This window comes from Trachymyrmex septentrionalis, unplaced genomic scaffold (assembly GCF_001594115.1).
Source record: "Trachymyrmex septentrionalis isolate Tsep2-gDNA-1 unplaced genomic scaffold, Tsep1.0 scaffold9, whole genome shotgun sequence".
NCBI classification, from domain to species: domain Eukaryota; kingdom Metazoa; phylum Arthropoda; class Insecta; order Hymenoptera; family Formicidae; genus Trachymyrmex; species Trachymyrmex septentrionalis.
Genome location: NW_017306091.1, coordinates 469,310 through 494,664, shown reverse-complemented (window position 1 = coordinate 494,664; position 25,355 = coordinate 469,310). Strand labels below are relative to the sequence as shown.

At 39.8% G+C, this 25,355-nt stretch overlaps 2 protein-coding genes across 3 annotated transcripts in view; one reads left to right on the top strand and one right to left on the bottom strand.

The window, feature by feature from the left end:
* LOC108755857 (vacuolar protein sorting-associated protein 13A-like) overlaps window positions 1-8,889 on the top strand; it is a 17,822-nt gene extending 8,933 nt beyond the window's left edge. Inside the window, 23 exon segments of the mRNA XM_018499197.1 lie at window positions 44-232; window positions 316-504; window positions 589-1,062; window positions 1,137-1,291; window positions 1,362-1,564; window positions 1,655-1,994; window positions 2,089-2,301; window positions 2,374-2,850; window positions 2,973-3,242; window positions 3,445-3,795; window positions 3,872-4,060; window positions 4,343-4,477; window positions 4,534-4,685; window positions 4,764-4,932; window positions 5,011-5,204; window positions 5,288-5,474; window positions 5,566-5,697; window positions 5,982-6,099; window positions 6,238-6,361; window positions 6,437-6,497; window positions 6,578-6,723; window positions 6,857-6,980; window positions 7,192-8,889. Coding sequence (XP_018354699.1) covers window positions 44-232; window positions 316-504; window positions 589-1,062; window positions 1,137-1,291; window positions 1,362-1,564; window positions 1,655-1,994; window positions 2,089-2,301; window positions 2,374-2,850; window positions 2,973-3,242; window positions 3,445-3,795; window positions 3,872-4,060; window positions 4,343-4,477; window positions 4,534-4,685; window positions 4,764-4,932; window positions 5,011-5,204; window positions 5,288-5,474; window positions 5,566-5,697; window positions 5,982-6,099; window positions 6,238-6,361; window positions 6,437-6,497; window positions 6,578-6,723; window positions 6,857-6,980; window positions 7,192-7,326 — 4,727 coding nt within the window. The 3' untranslated portion in view covers window positions 7,327-8,889.
* Window positions 8,890-10,529: 1,640 nt separating this feature from the next.
* Window positions 10,530-25,355, bottom strand: part of LOC108755856 (trithorax group protein osa) — a 19,975-nt gene continuing 5,149 nt past the window's right edge. Inside the window, exons 5-20 of one of the 2 annotated variants that reach the window (XM_018499195.1) lie at window positions 19,624-19,771; window positions 19,134-19,232; window positions 18,564-18,889; window positions 18,085-18,481; window positions 17,868-17,993; window positions 17,568-17,749; window positions 17,403-17,444; window positions 16,172-16,369; window positions 15,171-15,390; window positions 14,736-14,912; window positions 14,425-14,584; window positions 14,074-14,341; window positions 13,826-13,991; window positions 13,398-13,714; window positions 12,904-13,143; window positions 10,530-12,615 (exon numbers count right to left, since the gene is read on the bottom strand). In XM_018499195.1, the coding sequence (XP_018354697.1) occupies window positions 10,612-12,615; window positions 12,904-13,143; window positions 13,398-13,714; window positions 13,826-13,991; window positions 14,074-14,341; window positions 14,425-14,584; window positions 14,736-14,912; window positions 15,171-15,390; window positions 16,172-16,369; window positions 17,403-17,444; window positions 17,568-17,749; window positions 17,868-17,993; window positions 18,085-18,481; window positions 18,564-18,889; window positions 19,134-19,232; window positions 19,624-19,771 (5,070 nt within the window). In that variant the 3' untranslated portion in view covers window positions 10,530-10,611. The remainder of the gene's footprint in view (window positions 12,616-12,903; window positions 13,144-13,397; window positions 13,715-13,825; window positions 13,992-14,073; window positions 14,342-14,424; window positions 14,585-14,735; window positions 14,913-15,170; window positions 15,391-16,171; window positions 16,370-17,402; window positions 17,445-17,567; window positions 17,750-17,867; window positions 17,994-18,084; window positions 18,482-18,563; window positions 18,890-19,133; window positions 19,233-19,623; window positions 19,772-25,355) is intronic. The other variant, XM_018499196.1, reaches the window with a different exon arrangement.

The window sequence follows — 25,355 nt, the reverse complement described above, 5'->3', positions numbered from 1 at the left end:
TTTTTTTTTTATTTTTATTTATTAACGTAGTTTTGACTGTACATAATTTAATTTCTTCAGATATATCGAGGCGAAGCGAATATGATTAATTCTGATTGGACAGACCCTTGCCATCACATAAAGCAAGATCCACTAAAAGCGAGAAAAAAAGATATGCAATACAATGGGGAGGATATAACAGATATGACATTTATTGGACCTGATGTCGATATGATCTCAGTTACAAGAAAAGGTAGTTATTTATCTATCAGCTACATAAAAGTGTTATTATTTAATATATCGAATTATTAATAAATATATTTTTTTAATAAACAGAACCTGAAACCTATGATACATACGAGGATGAATCTGACACGGATGATGATGAGAACGATACAAAATTAACAAAAATTTCAAGTTATTTATTTAATAGTACCAGTGATGGCGAAGAAAGCGATTCTGACGATTCAAGTACAAACGAGGATGAGGAATTTGAATTAATACTGGATTGCAATCCTGAATGTTGTATGTAAATTGGAGATCTCGTGCAAATGTATTAAACATCAATTGTTAATGCTAACGTTTTAATTTATTGTATTTTTCGCACAGGCAATTCTGTCGCACATGTACCGACAAAAACGAATCTCACCGCACCATATATCATCGTGTATTCGGAGAACAAAGTTAATATTACTATAACGCAAGACATGATTGCAACATGGAATGCAATTTCAAACGCGTTTACACAAGCGAGGGGTGGAATTCCGTTTGTACCCACTAATACACGGGAATTAACTGTGTTAAACGACATAGGTCACGCAAGTCGAGTTGAGCTGCTTGTTCAAGAGCAAGTAGACGGGAATAACGACATGCGTGTCGTAGCTGCATATAATTTTCATGACGGAAGTTCACCAGTCAGTGTGCCCAGCAGTCCTGAGAACGAACAGGCGGATCTCACGAGTCCCCAATGGGCTGGTAAGGAAACCACTACGATCGTATCGGAGTGTAAAGCTTTCCCCATTGACTCACCAGTGCATATCTACAAATCGATAACCGATGAACTTCTTCGTATCATCTTTGAAGGTAACTTTTGCAAATATACTTCAAAGATAATTAAATATACAAAATAGATATCTATCTTTTTATCCTTAATGCAGGATTCGAAGACGTGTTGGTGTATTGCCCGAAGAAAGAAACGCGTAATCTCGTAGCACTTCGTCCTGTGAGACACGAGGTTCGTTATTACCTGGTGATAGAGGCATCCATAAACAATTTTTTGCATCGTACGATTTGCGTGCGATCTCCGTTACAGGTAATGTGATCTCGCTTATCTGTTCATTTATCATTGCTTTTATTTTTCGCTGATCGAGAGAATATTTCAGTTTCGAAACGAAACCTCATACGCCTTGGGACTTTATTACAAGAAAGCGATGATAGACAAATTGAATCTGACGCTAACCGGTGAAACTACGAATCCTTTTGATAACAATGTGAGAATGGCGATCATAGAACCTGACGCAACATATAATATTCCTTTATATATCGCTTATCATTGCCCAATACACATTCTTCCTGCATACCTAGAGTGCGTAAAATATGAAATCACGACAATGTGGATTTTTAAAAGATTGTAGAATAAAATAAATAAATATATTAACGAATGTATTATCTGTAGGAAATATCAAGTCAGTGAAGAAGGAATTTATTGGAAAGATTTGAGGGGTATAGCAAATGCATTTAAGGACGTATGCTGCGAAGCGAAAGGCGATAATAATCGTAATATATTCTGTGTCAGAGCGATATGCACGGAACTCCCATTAACGACCCGTCCCTCAGGTTGTCAAGTGCCGAATTACTTGATAAATATCGTTCCACCTATTATTTTCAATAATCAGCTACCTTTTGTCATCGATGTCAGTATACCTGGCATCAATTACGAAGTGAAAATCGAACCCGGGGAGAAAATAAATATGCATTCTTTAAATCATGGCAATAACGTACAGTTTGTTTTCAAGGTACGTACAATCATCGTTTGAAAGAAACTATTATATATAAATATATTTTGGCTGCATTCTTTTAATTACACACTGTCTCAATAACTTTATATAGGTACACAACTATTTAGGCATGTCTTGGATGGGTACGGTAAAACTAAATATGAATCTGGAGCGCAAGTTCGTATTAATGTCTACAGATAGCGAGTCAGACTTAATGAAGCCATTTCTGCTGTGCTTAGAATTGTGTAAAATTCTCAGTTGGAACATTATTATACAATCGCAATATTGGATAATAAATAAATCTGGCTTACCGTTGTTTATCCAGGTAAATCAAACAACGACAAGGTTCCTTCGATATAAATATATGATCTACTAATAACATTTTTTTTTCTTTTAGGACTGTCATTCTCATATAACGTATGAGATGCCGGAGGAAGAATTAATGGTATTCTCTCAAAAGAACAATAAGAAGAGTATGGTACGATTAAGAGCACATCAATCTGAATGGTCAATGCCATTTGGACTGGATGGGATTACGTCGATGTCATTGATCATATGTCGCGATATCGAACGCGGCCGAAAATATCAGATTTTAACAGAGATAGAGAGCTCACGTTTGTCGCCGGTCTTCACAAAGATCATAACGTTTCTACCATACTTCTTCATCTGCAACAAAACCAAGAGAGCCTTGAGGTTCATGGAAGAGAATGAAGAGGCTGATCTTTGGAACGATCTCTTGCCTGGGCAAGAGATGTCATTCTGGCCCGCCACTGAATCTATGAAGATGAAAATAAAGTGGAGAAATAGCCAATTGGTTTCGCAACACTTTGATATTACGCATGCGGGCAAAACTGTGCTGAGAATGGATAACGGGGTAAGATAGAGACATGTGATCGCTAGTTATGGAACGAGTTATAAATTTTATGAAGAATTTTATTTAATTAATGTTGTATTATGTAACTTAAAAGCTTCTTACAAAGACTTCATAATTCACAGTCGGCACTGTGCGTGGAGATCGCAGGCGGCGTCAGTACTCCGTATCGTATAACATTCCGGAAATATATCACCGGCGATATACCAGTGAGAGTGGATAATCTCTGCGACAAATTATTTCTGAAGCTGAATCAAATTAATTTAGGCCAAGTCGCATTGCTCAAACCATTTCAAAGTTTATTATATACATGGGACGATCCTACTCAAACTAGAGAATTGATCTGGAATATTTACAGTAATAACGCAATTGGTTACAGAGCACAATTCGAGACGGTAATAGAAAAAAATATCTCCTAGTATTAACTTTAGTTTTCCAATATATATTTTTGAACAAATTTTCCGACTTCTCTTGCATTCTTTGTTCAAGTCTCCCGTAAAAGGAGGTCAATTTCTCACTCTAATTTTTAGAAAAATTTTTACTTTCTCTGTGCAAACTTATTGCTTGATGTTAATAGTTGCTTATGTCTGCTCTTAGGATGGTTGTGGGCAAGAAAAAGTATCTTTCATAACCATCGAACGACGCCACAGTGCGTCTTATTCTTCCGTTACTCCAAAGTCGCTAGCGAATACGAAGTCGTGGTCGGAGGATACGAGCGGAAGTGTCAATCACGTTCCTAGCGCGGAATCCGAGGCGAAGTCGCAAATGTCGGAGCATATGCACCAGGGTGAAGCAATGGTTTACTGGGTGAGCTATATGGAAGGTGAACAACGCGTGATGCTGTTCACACAACACGAGAGCGTGTACCTTAAAGCGAAGAGTATTATCGATCCTGAAGCGAGCAAAAGAGAAATATTCTTGTCAATTGCAGCTATCGGAATAAGTGTTGTAAGTGAAGAATAATTGCTTGTTTCATATTGCTTGTTTCGGATGTAATCAATTGAAGATTGATTTTTTTTTGTAGGTTGTATATGAATCCAATCCTCATAATCCCAGACGGGAGTTACTATACGCTAGTATGATCGACTCAGCCGCGCATTGGGAACTTTACTTTAGCAAACGATGGAGGAATCTATCGCTGGAGCTAAGCGCCTGGTTAGAAAATAAATACACGAATTCTGCGAAGACGGCACAGCTTGAGAATTTCATTGACGTACGTCTAATGTTAATTTTCCAAACTATATAAAAAAATATGTAATTGCATTCGTTATATAGAACTTATCAACTTTGATAGTTACATAAATTTCGTTCGGTTTTATATTTAATAAAAGTGTTGTTCATTACACAAACATCTTGAATGATAAATATTAAATATAGAATATTGCTATATAGGTCAACACAGAAGAAAATAATATTTTCTTGTATTGTGAATATTTCTTTTGCTTATTGCACAGCGAACATCCGTCTCTAATAGAATTTTTTAAATTTTTTGTAGGTTGACTTCACAAAAATGCAGATGACCAAACCATTCTTTGGCAAGCTGCGAAGAACGTATTCGCCAGGTATCTGGTTACATTGTAGAGAATCCACGACGCTTTGTTACTTGCAAGGATACGTTCATAGAATACAGGTAAGAGATCACGTTTGTAATATATTCGTATATACATATTTTTCCGTCTTTTGCAGATCGATAATCAACTGAACGAAGCTACTTTCCCGGTAGTTCTATATCCTAACTTGGAAAAGACTTTTGTGAATTATGCTGGAAGCCGCAGATTGAAGCATTGCTTAGAATTCTCGTATCTGAAACAACGCAAATTAAGAAGCATTATTTACAAGTGCGTGCGCAATGCAAATGACATTATCGCCTGTTAACTGATATTTTTCATAATAATTTTCAAATAATATTCTTTCAGAGGAATATGTGTCATCGTCAGGGAGTTTAATTTGAATATAGAAGAGGCCTTCCTCTGTTCCTTGATCAATTTAATACCTAAAACACCGGAAACTAAACATTCGATTGCCGCGAAACTAAGGAGAGATGTGTCCAATATGCGCGTTCCTTCGGTCCGCAATATTAGTAATGTAATATCTATTCTTGCATGTAATTTAAGTACATCGTAAATGTATGGACACCGTTTAATTCATGTATTTGAATTGTAGAATCCAAACAACAAAAGAAAAGGTTTAATAGAGCAGATATACATCTCCCCGATAGCATTACGCTTGAGATTATTGGCTAATGCAGACGGAACTAACACGCGTAATTTCAACAACGTGCTTGGTTATCACAATGTTCTTCGATTTATTTTCGAATATGCGGAGAAGGGTACGTTTAAGAGGGACGTTGAATTCAGGTAAGCGATTATAATTTGATGAAACTTGATGGAACTTGAAAGACGAGCAATAGTAAGTTTCATAATTTTATTTACTCATTTAGATTGCCTGACTATCGAAAAAGTTTCATGACCGTGGATAACAAATGGTTTTTCTCCCATCTTTCACGTATTTACATGGCGCAGATTATGGAGCAGTTCCACGTGTTGGTCCGCTTAACTACCGTCCTGGGAAATCAGTATGGCTACAACTTTAAATCGCCAGGGAGCAATTTCTGCGAGCCGGATTTGGTGAGCAATCAGAAACATGATATATGTCGCAAACGGATGGTACATCTTTCATTTCTATTGAAAACAACGCTAATTTGAAATGAATTTATAGCTATTAATGTGTGGGGACGAGTCTGCGGAGAAGCTGGCACACGAGGTCGCATGCGAGCTAGGATATGCTACGCCCGATGGTATACAAGCCTCATTTTTAAGCGGCCATGACGCTCACACGCTTCATTACAAGGTAAACGCTATAAAACTGTGTGGTGGAACTAAAAATTAGCCGTTTCCTTTTACAAGAAACTTGAATAGCTCATCTGTATCAGCTTTTAATCTTTGACATTAATTATCTGATGATTAAATCTTTGATTCCATAAATCCAATAAAAATTGAATCATCATTATAAAAGAAAACTTCGGTTTGACTCTTAGTATTTGCAGCTGAAAACATTCATAAGTTCCTTTTTATATAGTAATTAATTAAACTGTTAAAATAAGAAGTTGAAACAGTCGTTACATTTCGTTTTAGATGAAAGATACGAATTATCGAAATCCAGATGTTCCGCCTTTGGCGTTTTTAGTCGATCATCCATTCGCTACCGAAATTGATTTGGAGACTTCTGGCTTGATCACTACGTCGACGAATAGTGAGTAGATCATTGCTGGTCGTAATGTACGAGTGGATGTAAGTGGGATCACATATCGTGCTGCGCACATCTGTTGATTCGCTCATTGCTGTTTCATTTCCGGCTCGACGTTTTTATTAAATCTCTTGCAAATGATAGGCATTCATCGAGAAGAATTAAGATATTTCTTCAAAACATTGGGAAAGAAAACATCTGTGCTCTTCAAGGCGGAAAGTTCTTGTTTGAAAACTTATTCGAAAGTAATAGCGGATATAATAAAAAGGTATCAGCACTATCGGCACCATTTTCTCTCGTGCATTAACAGCATTTGCTTTAAAGACAATTGTTCATCTTATAGGGCGCAAGAGGTGGGCCTCGTATCCAGAATGCGATTGCCGCGATATATTAATCCACATTTCGTGAGTGTCGAGACGATAACCTGTGACTTTCCATTCATGTTTTTTGTATTATTCACTTAACAATTAATATCTTGATTTAGGGCGTGGAGTCATTTTCGACGCATAAAGCGAAAGGAGCGTACTTATTAAACGCTATAAGTAAAGGTCACTGCGTTCAGAACGATTCTTATTGGGGACACGCCACGCTTCACAGTGACGGAAAATACATTACGCTCGTATCTTTGCAGTAAGTTTAACAATATTTAATATCATGTCCTTAATATCAGTGGCAAAAAAATCTTAAGAGTAAAATTATTGCCGTGTTAATTTCCTCTGAATCAGAACGTAAAACGAAATAAATCCTTGGATTCTTTTTTTAGACGGATATACTATATCGAGAAAGGAAATGCATGGGGATCATGGAACGTGAAATGGACTTTGGAAACTAATCAATTGCTGTCACCACCAACCATCGCTAAGAATAAACTTGTTTTGCATATAGAGGTAACTGTTCCGATCTATCTCGAAAATTGATTTGACACAGTATCTATATACAGAAAATTATTGCACTCCGCTAAAAATTCCCAAGTTGGTTTACTACGTTAAACAGATTCGAATTTTAAACTCAACATTAGGAGTTAAAACGTTATCGAGCGTTCTAGTGTTACTCAATTGATATTCATTAAAAGATGGTTACATTGAATTTTATTCCTAGAACGAGAAAGAGACATCGTCATCTATGGTAGATTGGTATGTGGAGAGCGAGGCCGAGGACATCCTGAATTGGCTGTGTCGCAAAATGAACAACGCAATGATCCTGAATATGGAGAACAGCATTTGTTCCAAATGAGAATATTTGGAGTTAGTTAATGAGGCCACCGCAGGGAGGAAACAAAGAACAAAGAGGATGAAGAGATCAGTGTATTTACATATTTAGTTCGGCGTAATAAAAGTCTATACGGTGAATGCAAAAAAAAAAGAAAAACGCTATATATATATCTCTCTAATGCCCTACACTTTTTTATTATTATTATTATCATCATCATTATCATTTATCTTGCCAAAGTCAGATCGCATCTTCGTCTTGGATAAAGTACGTCTAGTTTATTTCATAATTTATTTACAAAAAGTCTTAGTAAATTACACTTACAGGCATCTCCACTCGAACTAAAGTAAATAATTTAAGAACTACATGTATTTAGATATCTATAGAATAGGATACTTTGGGGTCGGGGAGAAGCTGGGATCAGGGAAAGTGTTCTGTTTAACTTATCTCAACACGCTTCTAAATCGTATGTCTTCGCAAGAATTCGAGTCGTTTTAAACGGCTACACGTCGTATGTGAAAACTAAATCGTCATTCCATCTCTCTTAAATTCATTCTTTCTACGAAACGAGGAAGTATACCAGTGGAAGGTGTGCGACGACGAGTTCGAATGCGTCTCTCTTTCTCTCTCTCTCTCTCTTCTCTTTCTATTTCTTTAACTGCTGCGTAAATGTTCGTGAGAGTGGGATTTTACAATTAGGTAGATGTATGTATCGTAAGAACCGTCAAAATATGTGCAAGCTGACAATCGGTATTTGTTAGTTTTACAATAACGTATATGCGCGCTTTGAAAAAGCATAAAATCTTGGTTATAAATATATTCCCATTAGAATCGTTTAATGGCACGATCGAGCTTAAATTTAAAAATCCTCTTGTTTTATCTTTTTAATATATTCGTTTCTACATTATCGCCCAGAATCAGTTTTCATCTGCTTCTACAATGTTTTCTCATCTTCCGTTACTCCGTCTCTTTTTCTTTATATTTTCTTTTTTGTTATCACAACGGCGTTTAATTATGTTTATAAATACGTTTATTCCAAAAAGACTGCAGTTAGTTAAATTCTCTACTTTCAAATCTTTGTTCGAAAGGAAGCCATTGAAAAAAAAAAAAGGAAAAAATTTACTGAATCTCCTAGGAATTCAAGTAGTAATTACTGCAAAAAATTAACGGTAATTTAAGTAACTATCTAAATTAATCGGTTACTTAGTTTCGCAAGCTATATTTATGTTTTCTTTCTCTTTTCACAGACACTGTCCCCATCCCTTTTTCTACCGGCACCCCCATCCTCCGTGCATACATACACGCGCACACATACGCATCTTTTTCTCCGCCCTCTCTCTCTCTCTCTCTCTCTCTCTCTCTCTCTCTCTCTCTCTCTCAAATCATCTTTTACATTAATACGCGCATATATGGCCCCCCGTTTGTCGAAGCGCCGCGTCGTATGCGCGTATACCGTATTCGCGCGATCATTTTAAACACGTACACGCCTCACACACGCATCTTTCGCGCGCACGTATAAGCGGGCATGTGCTCTAGGCCGCTTTATTCTGGAACCTTTCTCTATTCTAGAACAGCTTCTTCCTCCCCTGTAAACTTGAATATATATATTATATAGGAATTATATATATAAAATATTATACAATATATATAATAAATCTATTTATTATAAAATGTATAATATATATATATAATTATATATAGTATATAATATTATATAATCCCTCTTCCGCATTTTTTTACGCGCATAATAACTCTGCCGCGTTACGTAGAAGAAAAGCGAGCCATGCGGGATGATACAAACACGGAACATCGACGGCGTTCCGCCATATAAGAGTATTGGAAGCAATTTTCCAGAATAGAGGAATACAGCCCGGGCCGAATGATTTCAGAATAGAGGAGTACTAAAGCATCTCTGTCCTCATCATTTTATCTCAAACATTTTCTCGTTCTTTCTCTCATTTCCGTTCTTCTCTCTCTCTCTCTCTCTCTCTCTCTCTCTCTCGTTGTCTTTCTCTCTCTTCCTCTTTCTAAAACTCAAACATATACATACATACATAGATACATACATGCATGCACGCAATACACAAATACATAAACATGTACGCACGCATGCACGCTTCCTCGCTGTTTCTCTCCATCTCGCTTTCATGCTCTCTTTCTTTCTGTTATTCTTCCCTCTCAATCAGCGGCTTTATCACACGTATATTATTTTTTTCTCTTCTAGCAATGTCTTTCTTCAGTTCTAGTTTCTGCCTGTGCTTCTAAAATCGAGACTTCTTGCGGCCTTACAGCCGCAAACGTATATTTGCGCCACCGTAGCCGCAGCACGAAAATTGAATAAGATTCAAATGGAAGTGTGTTATCTACAAAATATCTTAATTACTCGCTAATTACAGCACAAAACATGCAAATATAAAAATTTGCATTATATTATCGTTTAATATTTATATATATCATCATCCGATATATCATTCCACATCGCACCATTAAGGTTCGCCGACATGATTCTTGGTATATATATTATTATGCAGCTGACCGTTGTCTCTTGAAAGTCCATTTTCTTTTTTTTTTACTGCGTATGCATATGTGAGAGTGTATATATATATATGTATGTGTGTGTGTGTGTGTGTGTGTGTGTGTGTGTGTGTGTGTGTTTTGTATATATGTATATGTGTGTACGTTATGTCCACGCTTGTGGTTGTACACGCGCGCATGTATGCCTATGGTATGTGCCTGTGTTTGTTAGTTTGTGTGTTGTGTGCATATACTCAGTGGATATGGGATGTGTGCATGATGATCCATGTTTTTCTATATATGTGTGTTTGTTTTGTGTATGTATGTATCTTTTTTCTTTCATTAACTATGAAATATCTTACACTATCGATATTATTCCAATTCATCGAAGGGGAAGGTATACCGGCAGGCGGATATCGCATCGGGTATACCTACACGCTAACACCAATAATTAAACTTTCTTACTTCCTGTTTAATCGATATAAAACTACAACTGCGCTGCCATGGCTTTTAATCAGCACTTTTGTTCCTTCACTCGTGTATTCTATCACGTCGCCCGCGAGTCTTTCTCGCCTCGTCACTCTCCCTCGTCTCTTTCCATCATATATATCCGTCTATCTCCCGCTTTCCCCACAACGTTCGCCTTTTTTAACGCACTATAGCCGTCCGTACACAACGTCGTACCATCACAACATCGTCGCCGTCGCGTGCGTCTTATTCGTCGTTGTCACCGTCGGCATCGTTAATAATAATCCGCGCGAATCGCGTACTAGTGTTCCGACCGACGACAGAGAGTTACGTGCCCCTCGAACACTGGAACAACACACGCGCGACTATCGCAGCGACCTGTTGATCCAGGATCTGGCTCATCACCAAGGCGAGCAGGCGGGACTCGTGTTGCAGAAGGAGAGTTCGGTTATCCGGATGCCTGGCGAGGTTGAGCAGCGTGCCGGCCGCACGTCGCAACATATCCAGGCTAGTTCCCATCGATTCGGGATTGTCGCGCAGAGCCGCGAGACCATGCTGATTAGCGACACCGATTGCACTTGATTCGGCCTGCTCGATGAATGCAACGAGCAGCGCAACGCACGGCGTCTGCAGGGCGATGGTGCGCGCGACGCCGCTGTCTGCGGCTGACAGGAAGTGCAGTAGATTCACGCCGAACTCACGCAGCACCTGTTCTTCGCTGCGGCAGAGGAGCCTAGTCAGCACCGAGCATAGTCTCTGTAATCGTGAGTACGGCGGCGTCGCCACTACCAGATCAACATTGCACTCGGTAACGCATAATTTGCACAAAGCCTCAAGCGCGAGTCTCTGCGGCGACAACGAGGAATTTGGACCAACCGTTGGGAAAGGATCCTGACCATGCGCAGCCGGGCATACGGCCCAGTGAAGAAGACCGTCAAGCACAGGCCGCGAGATTTCCTCCGGATGCTGGCTCAGATCCATATGGCCGGATATGTTGGCGGCCATCACGAGGACGTTCTCCCTCACATGATGGAGAAAGTCCCACCACCATTCACCCTCGCCTTGTAGACTGCTACACGAGTCCGCAAAATCTGCGTCCTCTTCACGATCGTAATTGCGCGTTTTTTGCGCCCGTATCGGATGTTCGTGATGCAATAGCAATAACTTGCCAAGTAGACTGAGGAACGTAACGTTCTTTGCGAATTCCGCTTCATTGCCGGGGATAAAAGTGAGATTCCTCAAGATTGTAGACAGGCACACGCAACGACGAGCCAGGTTGTCCTGCGTTTCTGTCACCAGGTAAAGACTCGCTTCGTCCCTGGAGTAGCTCTCGTCCTCGTAGTCACTTATCCTCCGTCGTTTTAACGTTCCTGCCGGATCTCTTATTTGTAATCTTGGTCCCTCCCTGTCGTCTCTCGTCGTTAGCAATTCATGTTCATCCGTCGTTTCTGTCTTGATCTCAGCTTTATCTATGGTATTATCAATGTTGCCTGAAACCGTCGCTACCGATTCATTCAGTCCATTTTGCGTCGGCAACGAGTCCTCGTCGTTCTTTGACATATCACTGCCAAAGTGCTCACCCATATTGTTGTTTGCTTTCGTCACTTCGCTGTCACAATCCTTTTTAAAACCGTCATTTTTCTTCTCGAACAACTCCCTTGTGAGATCGTTCATCTCTACCGGCTCCTTTTTGATCCTCGACAGCACGTCACTCAAAGTTTTCGTCTTCTTTTTCTTGTCCAGCTGTTGCTGCTGCTTGCGTTCGCCACTGTCTTTATTAGATTGCTTGTCGCCAAGCTCACCGGATTTATGAGTGAAGTCTAACGTCTCGTGGACACCACCGACGCTATCCGCTTTGGCTTCGTCTTTCAAATCTGTGCTGTCAACTTCCTTCTGCAATAACGGCGGTTTCTCGTCCCTTAATAAACGGGCGAAAGGCACCGAGCCCACCTCAGACTGAAAACACGTGACGATGTATTTGGTCGCGTTCGTGTCGACTTGCCACGGCTCGGTTTCCGACTCGCACTCCTGATGATCCCAAGGCCTCCGGGTGTCCAAAACAAACAAATCGTCATCCCGAGGGACGATCTTAACGGGGCGACCTCTCCTCGAGAGATACGTATAATTCGATGTCGACAGCAATTTCGTCCGATCTTCCGAATCGATCGGGCGCGTTACCGCACCGAGGTCTACCTCCGGACCATCTGCGGCCTGGCAATAGCGATCGTCGTCGTTTACACATGATTCGAACATGTCGGAGAGAGAACGCGAGAAGTGTTCCAGCAGAACGTCCAGTAGTCCGGGGAGGTGTGTCAATCCGAAATAACTTACCTGTAAACGTGTGTGTGTGTACATTTTTTGTATATACGTGTTGTATATACGTGTTTATATTTTATTATTATATATAAAAATATTTAATATCTTTTTATATGAGCGTTTTTTATGTTAATTAAGTTTTCAATATATATAAATAATTGCGGCACGAAAGATACGTTGATATAAATTATTGTATATCTTTCACATTTATTGCATATTTTATCTTTTTAATTTCATGTGAATTTCTGTATAGTCATTGTTTTTTTCTCTTAAAATAATTATGATAGCAAAAAATATACTCACTGAAGAGTCATCGAATAACAAAATGTTTAATACGTCAAGGGCCCAGCAGCTTTCAGCGAGCAGACCCGATCTCAAAGCCATCATAATGCGCCAAGCTTCTACTGGCGCCACGTCAGCGCGCGTCAATTTTCGTCGCTTGTACAAAAGAGGCGTGATCGCTTCTACACTGTCAGGAGGGAATGTCATTTCTCTCTTTGACGTCGGTTGTTGGCTGATCATGGGATTTACTCCGAGTTGAGTCTGCGTAAAAGAATACAATTTCGTTTGTCTATGAAACAGCTTGATTGAAACGATCACATATCATGAAACAAATAGTTCTAGGCAACTATGATAACGATAACTATGATAACTATGATAACGAAACAATTAAAGATTATACCAAGTATGAAATATGCCGATTTACAGCAGATACTATAAATCTTGTTAAGTTTCGTTATTATATTAAATTATTTTATCAACTTACAAGAATATTGTTTACAGAATTAAGCACGTACCTGATGATTTCCGGGTGTTGGATACAAAGGGGACGGTTGATTCGTGTAGCGATGATCCCACGGTGGAGGCGGGTGCGCTATAGCGTTTATAGGCGGTTGGCATGAAGGCCTATTCGATGACTGACTGGCCCATTGTTGATTACTAGCCATGTTGACTGCCGGAGCAGTTGGGGCAGCGGTGACGACTTGGGTTCCTTGTTGCGGCGGTTGCGGTTGTGGTTGTGGTTGTTGTGATGGCGATTGTGCCGGCTGGCTCGGGTATTGAACCCTATTGTTTCCACTATTACTATTGTACTGATTAGTTGTATTTGGCCATCCTGCAACAAAAAATAGCATTTAGGTTAATCAAAATTAAAATTCAAAATATTCACTTAGCAAAACTTCTTCTGAAATAGTAATACATGATTATCGACATTAAAGTATCTCACCTGGATACGCTGGTCGTTGTTGATTATATTGGGGATACTGTTGGTCTTTGGCAAAGTCTGGGTGGCGTCTAGGTTGAGTGGGACCTGGAGGGGGTGGTGGCATGTTCTTGTTAGCCGATCCGCTTGTGGTATATATTTGAGTTCCAGCGGGCGCTCCATATCCACTCTGCAACGCAATGACAGATATGAAAGATTGTTAATTTTACCATATTATCAAATATGATTAGTATAAAGACATCGAGTATTACTTGTTCCTGTCGATAGTAGTCTTGCGGACACGAGTATGACGGCACAGTTGGCGGTTGCGAAGGCGAGGAAGGCTGGCTAGTCGCCGTTTGCTGTTGCACAGTGACCGGATGAGTCTGCGGTCCCGAAGGATAGCTGTTGCTCCGCGCGTTAGGAGGCGTTCCCGTAGGATAACTAGCGGGACCTTGTTGATTGACACCGCTGGTGTATCTGTTGTACATATCCTGTCCAGTAGCGTTGTTTGGCGGCATGTTACCACTCGGATATCCCCTGTACGCGACGAAAATAAATATGAATGTTTTTCTCCGAGGAACATTATTGAAACAAGAAATACGTGAACGCCTATCTTTCACCTGTCGACATCCGGTACGTATGGAGGATAATGCGATCTGGGAGAGTACGGTTGATTGAACTCTCCTTGTTGAGACATCGAGTTTCCCTGCGGCCGTATATATTGTTCTTGAGGATAGTTCTGATAAGAGCCTGTGTTTTGGTAAGTGCCTTGTTGTATTCCTTCAAAAACAAAATTGTTATAAAGTTTTTGATAACGTTTATTGATAAAATCACAATAAATGTATTCGACAAATTCTATAGTATGTATTACAACAGAGATAAAAATGACTCTAATGGCATGCATAACCAAGAAGAAATGTTAAAAATGTACCTTGATGGGCGGAGGGTGTGCTGCTTTGGCTGGGTGGCCTGGGTGGTGGCGGTGTATACTCTGACGATGGGCCACCAGGTGTGCCGCCTGCATAACTACCCTGGTAGCTTCCATAACCGTCCATAGAAGCGTTACTTGATCCAGCAGCGGGAAAGGAGTCTTGAGAATTGGAAGAACCTGTGAGAACAAATCGTTTCTTAGTTGAAAAGTTTCTTGATACAAGAAAGCTTTGCACAAGTAAATAATATTTTAGGGAGTAAGAGATTTTTTCGGAATGAAAGAATGATAAAAATTCTCAGTCCTGAAATTGCATGGGTTTTTCAAGATACATTAAATTTCAGAATTATTTCAAGATTCAAGGATATTAAAAAATCGCTGTACACACTGTATATGTATGTGTAAAATATAATTTACTAATTTACTAAATAATCATACCCGGCGATGGTACGGAAGCAGTTCCCTTGGATCCCTTCTTCTTCGAACCCGCTTCGACCTGATTGATAATGGGTTGCGGATCCACACCGCCACGATCAAAGTGACACTCATATGCTAGCAGATGTTTCGTATAATGCTTGCGCAAAGTGTAAGCAGCGCTACTGCTGGCACCGATGCCCAATAGACCAGCTATATCCTTCCACGTCTTATTTTTCGTCACCTACAGAAAGAAATTACACATAGGTATTTTTTATTACGCTCGCAAAAGAGCAGTTTCACGTCGAATTTCAAACACAGACAAAAAATCTGCATGTCCAAAAGAAACGCAATAATATAAAAGGCATCGCCGACGTTTTATAGCCTTGAGGTCTCAAAAAAAAATGATATGGATCGGCGAAATCTCTAAAAACGCATGCAAGTATAAAAAAAAATTAAAAAAAGGATGAGAGAAATACACAGAGTACAATCGGAACGATTACCGTTATTGTAATATTTCGATATTAAAAGTTTATCTTCGTTGTGTGATTATTAGAATAATTCCATATAGCACCAAGGTTTGTAGATCAGGGTGTTTCCATATTCGACTGTTGAACAACTACTTCAAGAAAAGATATGTTAAGCATTTCTTTTTCTTTCTTTTCCTAATATTTAGACACAGATTATGAGAAAGGGATACTAATAGCAAAAATAATACAACTATACAACGTGTATCATGCACAATTCAACTAGACGTAAAAAACAAAGCGTATTCTGAGGTGTTCCAATACAAATTACTTCAATTTGATTTGAACTCCGATAAATTATCAAAGTTTTATCAAAGTTTTGCTCGATGCAAACTTTAGAAATACTTTGAATCATCGAGCACCAATAGCAAGGAGTAATCAACAAAAGACACCTCAAAAATGTACAGTGTGCAGAACAAGTATAAAGAATGTAAAAATACATAAAAACGATACAAAAACTATGTAAGACACCAAGGGCTAGATGGAACTACACTGCACCTTGCATACCTCCATGAAGCCCCCCCTCTCCTTCACGTAGAGGTAAAGCCGAAATAGATCGAGGGGGTTCTTGGAGATGGTAGGACAGCTGGTGATCGGTGATCTTCGTTCTTCCATGAAGTTGACTAGCTTATCCAGCCAGCTCCTTCGTTCTAGCGATTCGTCCATTTCGTATAATTTTGCCAGACTATCTGTCTTCTGAAAGTCGCAATTATTACGCTTCTTTAGCATACTCTTATATGAGAATCTTGTGTAAAATTTTATTAATACAATTCGTCAGAAATGTCTCGTCATATATTATCGATCTAACTAAAATATAGAATAATTATTCTTGCAAAGCTGCGAATGTAATCCCAATCGTAGCAATTATCTAACATGCATAAATATAGTTTTTATATATCTCTCTCTTTTTTTCCTCTCCATTTGGTAAACATTTTTAATTAACACCAATTGTTAAGATATTCATTATTCTTATCATTAATAAAACGTACATTTTTATCAAATAAGTCGACAATAAATAAATAGGAAATATTAATATTCTTAAAGACTTTGAGAACTATTTCTTTCTCTCAATGTATGTTTAAAAATATTTTAATATTCGTTAGAAATTAAATGAAACAGCAATACATAATATGTAGCCCAGTAATTTAATGCATGCGATAATTATTATCAAGTAAATTTTCTGTTTATGCGGATATAGAGAAATAAAATACAAAGCAAAATTTGTAAAGTATTGAGTACAAGAAGTAAGCATATTAATATGTCTGAATAAATCGTTCACGTAACGTCATTTGAAATTGCTGCAAAATTTATGTAATATAAATAATCTGTGTAATATTTGTATCACTATATTACTTTTTAAAAAATGCAAGTTATATTATATAATTCTTTTGCAATCTTGTAAAAGAAGTAGTTAATTATTATGCTATTATTGACTGTCCAATAAAAAAAAAGTTACATTAATATTATCAGGATAAAATATTATCAGGCTTTAAAATATTAATATGTAAGTTAAAAATTAAATATTATTAAAATTCTATATTAAGTATTAAGATAACGATATACTTAATGTAGCTTTTATGAATATGGCATTATATCTGCGAGATTAATACGATGCACATGTGCCAAGCAAGAAAAGTTAGTGTAAAGTAAAAATGTCTAAAGCATGGAGTGCAAAAGGGGAATGACATCGTGACGATATAACAAATATTTATAGTGAAAAAACAATAACCTTAGATCTGTACGGGTCTTGAGGCACATGACTGTTAAACACCTGTAAAATATTAAAATATTGAAAATGCAAATAATACATTGCATTTAAACTTTATCTGTAATAATGAGTTAACTGCTAATTTAGAATGTGTATCACGTGTGAAAGCATGTGGAAAATACGTACAGGACTAGCAGGAGTACGCGGCCAACCAGGACTATTCATATCAGAATATTCTTCGTGAATCGAATTAATGCTAGCAGCGCCAGGAGACGGAACAGTGCTCTGTGGTGTCGCAGGATGACTGTGATATCCTCCTATCATTTCCTTTCGCACTTTTGGTGTAAATGCTGGATCTTCACCAGAGGCTGTTTGTAAATACATTTTGTTAAAATAATTGCGACGACCCAAGTTTTACAAGATTAAATTCCACAAACAAAGACAAACAGATTTATATAAGAAATAATAATTATAAATAATACTAACCAGCTGATGCATTAGATAACGTTGACTGCTGCGAACCTTCATCCAGAGACGTGCCGTCTGGACCTGTTGTTATTACAGATGTCACAGTACCACTTGAAGTAGATATGACATTTATAGCTGACGTACCTATGCATAAAACATGCAATTTTGCTATTCATTTGTGCGTGGACAATAATAAAAGGAGAAAGTCTACATGATTTAAGATATTTTCACTTACCTGAAGCAGTCGTGGTTATACCGCTGTCGTTGGAAGTCTCAGCCGTGAGATCTGCGGAATTGTGGCTGGTAGGGGTTGGTGCTGACGCGGGATGTGAATTCGGTGTTGTACTCGGCGGTGGCATCGGGCTACCCTCGTGGTTGAGAGGCGGCGTAGCTGCCGGCGTATGTAAATGTGGCACTGCCGAACTGGTAGGCGGTGGTGGTTGATTACTTATGTGATTAGGAGACGGTGGTGGTGGACCCATCGAGCTCGCCGGCGGTCCCATATTACCAATGACAGGTACTCCTGGAGCGCCTGGCGGTACCATTGCGGTTGCACCACCAGCACCATAAACTTGCGGCGGTCCCGGACTCGGTGGCATTCCCGGCGGTACACTATTAAAGCCCATTTTATGCTGAAAGACAAGACACATTAGCTTAGACAACGACGAAATAAATCATTGCTATGCATTGTCGATTAAATTAAACGTTTATTACCGTGTACGGTGGATATTGTACTAAGTTATTGGGTCTGTTGGGAGGCTGATACTGATTGTTGGGTGGCGGTTGCGAGTTCGCAGGTGTTGGGTATCCTTGTGGAAACTGCATGTGAGGACGAGGAGGTGGATACGTAGATTGTGCATGATAACCTCCAGGTTGACCTGCAGCTGCCCCACCAGCTGCATAACCCATTCCACCACCCATTGGACTAATCCCACCGAGAGCCGTCGAACCAGGTCCCGGTTGTACTACACCAGGACCAGTACTGTTCATTTTGTAGCTATGCATATGTGGTGAAGGACCCAATGGTTGCTGGTATGCTCCTAAAATCAATGATCATTTCACCTTATTATTATCAGTTTTAATGCGACAATTTGCACTGAAAACAGATAAATATATCTCGCAAAAAACGAATGATTAGAGGTATGTTCGAGGAGACACTATTAGCGTTATTTGTGTCATTTTATCCTTATTTTACATCTAATAAACGATGAAGATAGAATAAGTTGCAAGTAGCGCTAATAGTATCTCAAATGTATCCAAAAGCAGAAAAAGCAGAATTTGTACCTTGAGTGGTCATAGGAGAGTGACTCATTCGCGGTGCTGGCCCACTACTATCCGACTGGCTACTCGACGGACGTGGAGGCATCTGAACGTTTTGTTGGCCTGTACATTCAAGAATAAATTTTCAGAAAGGTATTCCAACATAATAGAATGCAAAAAAAGAAAAAAAGAAAAAAAGAAAAAAAGAAAAAAAAAGAAAGAAAAAGACGATAGTAAGATAAACTCTTATATAACATCCAAGTTACACTTCTTCAATATCATTATTAAGAAAAAGAGAACACAAACATATTAATTATTTGGATACATTGAGCATACTATACAGAGCATCCCAGATATATTGAAAAGTTAACAAGAAGTAAAATTTTCTTTTTAGAAAAGAGAATCAACTCTAAATCATCACATATTAAACATTTCTGTAACTCTGGGATATTTTGTACAGAGCAGTTAGAACTTCTATTATTAAATACAAATGCGAGTGAAAAGAGAGACAGACGTAAAAAAGACCGACCAACAGCAGGGGACATCGAGCGAGAACCTGTGGATCCTGTTGGTGACGGGGTAGGTCTCATCCCCTGAGAATTCGGTGTCCCTGGGCAAGCTGGTCCATTCGAACTGTCGTTACTATTCTGTCCTGATAATTCCTGCAATCCAAATTAAACCATAGGATAACGACTTGCAATAATAAAAAAAAAGAGAGATTACTTATAAAAATAAAAGAAAAATAATATAAAATACAAATGTGTGATTGAGAAGAAATGTTATAAATTTTGGTGCAAGCTTCATCTTATTTGATTCGAGTTTCACAGTGTTTTACTACAGTTAATTTATGATAAACAAAACTGTATGGGCGTGATTTTAAACAGCTGATAAGAAGATACATTTTGTAATACTTTTCACACGACTATCCCAAATTCATACATCATGTGATTAGTCAACAAATATCAGTTGTAATTTTTTTGAAGTAGGTCAGCACACTAGTGAACGTTCTCACTGTAGAACCATCACAAATATTCAGTCACTGCGATAGCGGGGCACTAGTTAAAAATACAAGATACGGAAACGTTCTTGACGTAAACAGTTGACAATCGCGATTCATACGAGACACACGAGTTCGATCAGCGAATGGATTCCGAAGTCAGAGAAAACGAAGGAAGATCACTTTAACAAGGTGAGTTGCAGTTGTACGAAAGACCGACTCGATGAAAAGTCGCGTGAGTTGTGCTCACTGTTACGTCGGCGATCCTGTTTAGCGCGATTCGCGCCGCCTTCGTGGCTACAGACGACGCGGCGAACCGACGTCGTCGGGCGTGCTCTCGTGCAGCTCTCGGACGATGGTGGAGCGGCGGAGGATCGCGTGTTCCTCGTCTGGAAAATCAATCGACGTCGATACTGACGGTGACGGCGATGACGGCGGCGGCGGCGGCGGCGGCGGCGGTGGTGGCGGCGGTGGTGGCGGTGGCAGCGATGACGACGACGGCCGTCCGAAGCGGCGCGAAGCGAAGCGAGAACCCAGCAACGGCGATGTCGCCCATGTTATTCGAGTCCGCGCGCGCGGCGGTTAGTATATATCTCGCGCACGAACGTACGTTCTTGTCACACACGTATTCCGCGTAGCGAGCGGTACAAGGCGGAACGAGAGATCCTGCCTACGATCGTTCGCCGTCGTTGTCGTCGCAACGCGATGATGGCACGCGGCGTCGTTCTCGGCCACAGTCCACGGAGCGCACAACAACCGTGTGTATACTCCACGGTCGAAATCGGTGTGTGCATGTGCCCGCGTGTACACGCATTTGGGTACGGGGTCTCGTCCGTCACAACGAGGCATCGACACACAACGAGCGGCGGGCCCGCTGCGTGTGCGTGAATACGCGCGCGTGTGCGTGCATTCAGGGTAGAGAAGGGGCGGGTAGAGCGAGAGGAGGGAAGGAGAAAGAGAGTGGAACGGAGACGAGGAGAGCTATAGAATCGGCGAGAGAGATGGATAGAGTAGAAATGGTATAGGTAGGGATGGAGCGAGCGAGCGAGCGAGAGAGAGAGAGAGACGTGATTGGCGGAAGGGAGATAACGCGAGAGGTGAGGGGAACGGAGTGAGAGGAACGAAAGAAAATTCAAGCACATCATTACACCTACCAGGCCGCGTATAGTTGCTCCGTGCGGATGGCGATTAAACACTTCCTCGGGCGTACGAGCGAATGTACGGTACATAGGCCGTCCGGCACAAGGACTCTCGGCATGACGCGAGAGATCGAAGGAGAGGCGTTACCCGGCTCTCCACTTAAAGCACGACGAGTAGCAAGGGGAGGCGGAGGAAGAGAGAGAGAGAGAGAGAGAGAAACAATAAAAGAAGCGGAAACGTATTTTGCACCGTGTGGAGTCGCGCTTTCACATGTTTGTCGAACCGCGCGGAGTAACGTACACGCGAAACGAAGGAGAGTGTTCTCCTCTCGGAGAGGATTTCGCGAGCGAGAAAATTACCGGACCATCGTTGGCGTATACCGGTTAAACGCGGACTTTACATTCCCGATTGTTTCGTTCCTGGTTGTGCCCGTCCCCCCCTTTTCCGCGCGTTGGTGGACGCGCGCGAGCCTTTTATCTCTCTCTCTCTCTCTCTCTCTCTCTCTCGCGCTTTTATTCCGCCAACGCCATCGTTTTACTGCCGTGTGCGTGCCACCTCGTTCTCAGCGAGCGTCGTATGTTGTGTCAATAAAGTCTGCCAAAGAGCTCCGTGTCACGGTACCGAGGCTGATGGAACTTTAGAAGAGGCACGTAGAGTTACGTAGTACAGTAATAGTCGCGTCTCTCGTAATCGTCGTCCCTCTATTCGCGCCTGCCTGCCTGCCTGCTTGCCTGACTGCCTGTCTGTTTGCCTGCGTGAATATGTGCGTGCGTGCGTGCGCGTGTCCACGCGTCAAGCAGGTTATAATCCGCGCTTGGAGAGCCCGCGACTTTAACGCGTACAATAACGTGCGCGACAGAGAGAGAGGTGCAGGTCGCGCGATACGAAACGTTGAGCAAGAAGCGATCCTTTTTATCGGGGTCGCTCGTTCCTCGTCGTCGCCGAGATCTCGGTTTACAGATTTCCGCGTTTAGCTAAGCTGGCTGGCGCTGGCTCGTCGGAGTCGAAACGGAGGGCGTTCTTTCGATGGCGCGGCAAGCGTTCGCCGCCGTCGCTCGGCCGTTTCCGCCGAGCCTCGGCTTACCGTGCGCCAGCGAATCGTTTCGTTCCCAAAAGCCCTGGCTCCGGTCTCGGGAACTCTATCCGAAGTCGATATATTCCCGTATATATAGTCAGTTTACTCTACTATCTATTCTCGCTAATAATATTATTCCCGTTAACATTTTATGTTTTCGCGACGTATCTTTTCTCCGAGAAAGATTTTCTCTTTTATCCCCTCCTCCTCCTCCATTTTCAATTACTTTGAACGTAGCCGATAGATCGCTAATGTCTAAAATCATGAAGTTGTCAATTTCATCGCCGTCCCGAATGTATCTCCATCGAATGTATAGCACACAGATCGTCTTGTGCGTTGGATATATGATATCGTACGATTCCAGACTCTCACACAGACACGCACACGCACACAAAAACGCAAAAATCGTGGCGCGACAAGCGTTCGGCGAACGTCGTACGACTTCGGCACTTTTCGATCGGCGAATTTGTGTGCCCCAGTAAAAGCCTGGGCACTGAGATTCCGTGTGTCTATACGATCTCGTTGTGTGTTCCCTTTATGCAAAAATAAAATAAACTCATCCCATGTTCCATTAATTTCAATGTGGAGTGAGAAGGAAGGGGAGAAAATACATGTATGATACCACCTAGATCGCAATATCGACAAAGATCCGCGCGAATAAAATACAGCGCGATAAAAACGGTTGATAAAAGTAAAAACGTTTAAAATATCCTCGATACAAAGAGAGAGAGAGAGAGACTAGTTATTTAACGTTAAATACGGCTATCCGATTCGCGCTCCGAAATAAAAATGTACATGACAGACGAATATTCGGACATTCAACGCCAAATGTAGATTGAAATCGCGGAAATGTAGATTTAAATCATGCATATAAGATTCGTTATCCATACTTTTTGATAACGAAAAGCAAAAGCTCTTGCTCCGTTTTGGCGCGTTCGAGTCGAATGGCTCGTTCTTATCGGTCGAATTAAATTAAAAGCGATCGTTAAGAGAGCGGCAGAGGAGGAAGATCCTAAAGTCGTCTGTTTTACCGATTCAGCAGGACCTGCAATTTATGTCATTGATACATCACTATGCACTACTACTCTCTAAATTTCTTGGAGCGAAATCTCAATTCAAAATAGTTAAAATGCTGCCACTATTTAAAAAAGTGAAAAATTTGCATTCTTGAATGAGAGTAGCAGATTTTCATTATTTTTTTGGAGTAAATCTCATTCTAAATATGTTAAACCTTTCCAAAAAAAGAAAAAAGAGTAAAAATCTGCCATCCTTTTTCAAGAGAGAACATCAATATCGCACTCACACATATGTATAAATTTTCTAACTATTTAGTGGTACCTAAATTAGAGCAAAAATACAGAAAATTTCAAAATTTTATTGAAAGTCAGGAAAAATCATAAAACTTTGTTTGGAAATCAGGGAAGAGTTATGGAATTTGAGGAATTTTTCCTGTAATCTTTCATATTACAGGGGAAATTCGTCAAATTCCATAACTTTTCCCTGATTTCCAAACAAAGTTTTATGATTTTTCCTGACTTTCAATAAAATTTTGAAATTTTCTGTATTTTTGCTCTAATTTAGGTAATCACTAAATATTTTGTTGTGAGATTAATTTAATACAGTAATGTATGTAAAATACTATTAAATGTTGCTAACATAGCTTGCATTTTTAATAGTTAAGTTGATAGTATTCAAAAACTGGGTGATGCGTACAATCCATTGTCACCGAAAACAAAATGTGATGTACGTATTATATATCAAACTTCTTTAAAGTTAAGAATTTTGATTTTTCAGAAATTTTGCTAAATTCGCTGATTTTTCTTACTGTTTTCAATTTCCCTGATAATTCCCTAATTTCCAATTTTTCAATTCCGTATTAAGTATCAAAATCTAATTATAACAAATTAACTCAGTTCAAAAATGTAATCTCTAGTCCAAAATTCTTTTACAAAGTACAAAAATTGTATATAAAGCCAATATTAAAAATGCTAGAAGAAATTTTTAAACAATATACGAATTTAGACCGATGAGAATGTATCTATAATAATTAATCTTGTTAAGTTTTAGTAAGATCTTAGCACTTAAATATATATTTCTTGTCGTGTGAATTTATTTACATTCTGACTCTGCATATTGCGCGCCAAAATCTTTTTTCATTCTTAAAACGCATTCATGAGCAGAATCAAAATAGTAATATCACTTACTAAATTATACAAGCAAATTAATAATTTTTTTATGCTAACAAGCATCTTTTACAAGAATATTAATCGTTATATGTTAATGGCAATCTAAAAATAATGAATAATTCACAATGCGAAAAATATTAATGTAATTTGCTAACTTTTTTCGTTTTTTACGTCGGTAATGTAATTTGCTAACTTTTTTCATTTTTTTGTATAAAGTCGATCGGTTTGGACTACATTATCGTTTATTTATGAAAGATACTTATTACAAAAATATTTATTTAAAAAATAATCAGTGAAAAAGACGATTTTAGGATTCTCTTTAGTGTTTTCGGCCCGTTAATTCGCTAGTCATCAAATTTCGGTTCGAAATACGCGTTTTGCGGAGAAATTCTGTTTCGGACGCGAGATACGTCCGAGTCGATTCAAGTTGGCGCGAATTGGGAACGCCGGTTTGATTCGTACAATCCATTGTCACCGAAGTCAGAGTGTTTACGTTATCGCACACGACGGAGTTAATCCGTTCGATAGAAACGCGCTGAGCTTCAGCGATATGCTACGTGAATGTATGTATAGAAAGGTCCGATCGGTACTTCTCTCTCTCTCTCTCTCTCTCTCTCTCTCTCTCTCTCTTTCACACAGGCCGGTCACAAACACACATATAGCAAGAAGATGTGCGTGAATGAAAACGTAAATAACGCTCGCGGGGGGAGGGAGGAGGGCACATGTGCATATATTCTCGAGCGAGTGCGAAATCGCTCGGGTTACGCAACATTATTTTTATCGGCCCGTCGGCGTAATGTTATTATCCCGTCGGTTGTGACAATAACTGAATCCGAGGTTCATTCAAC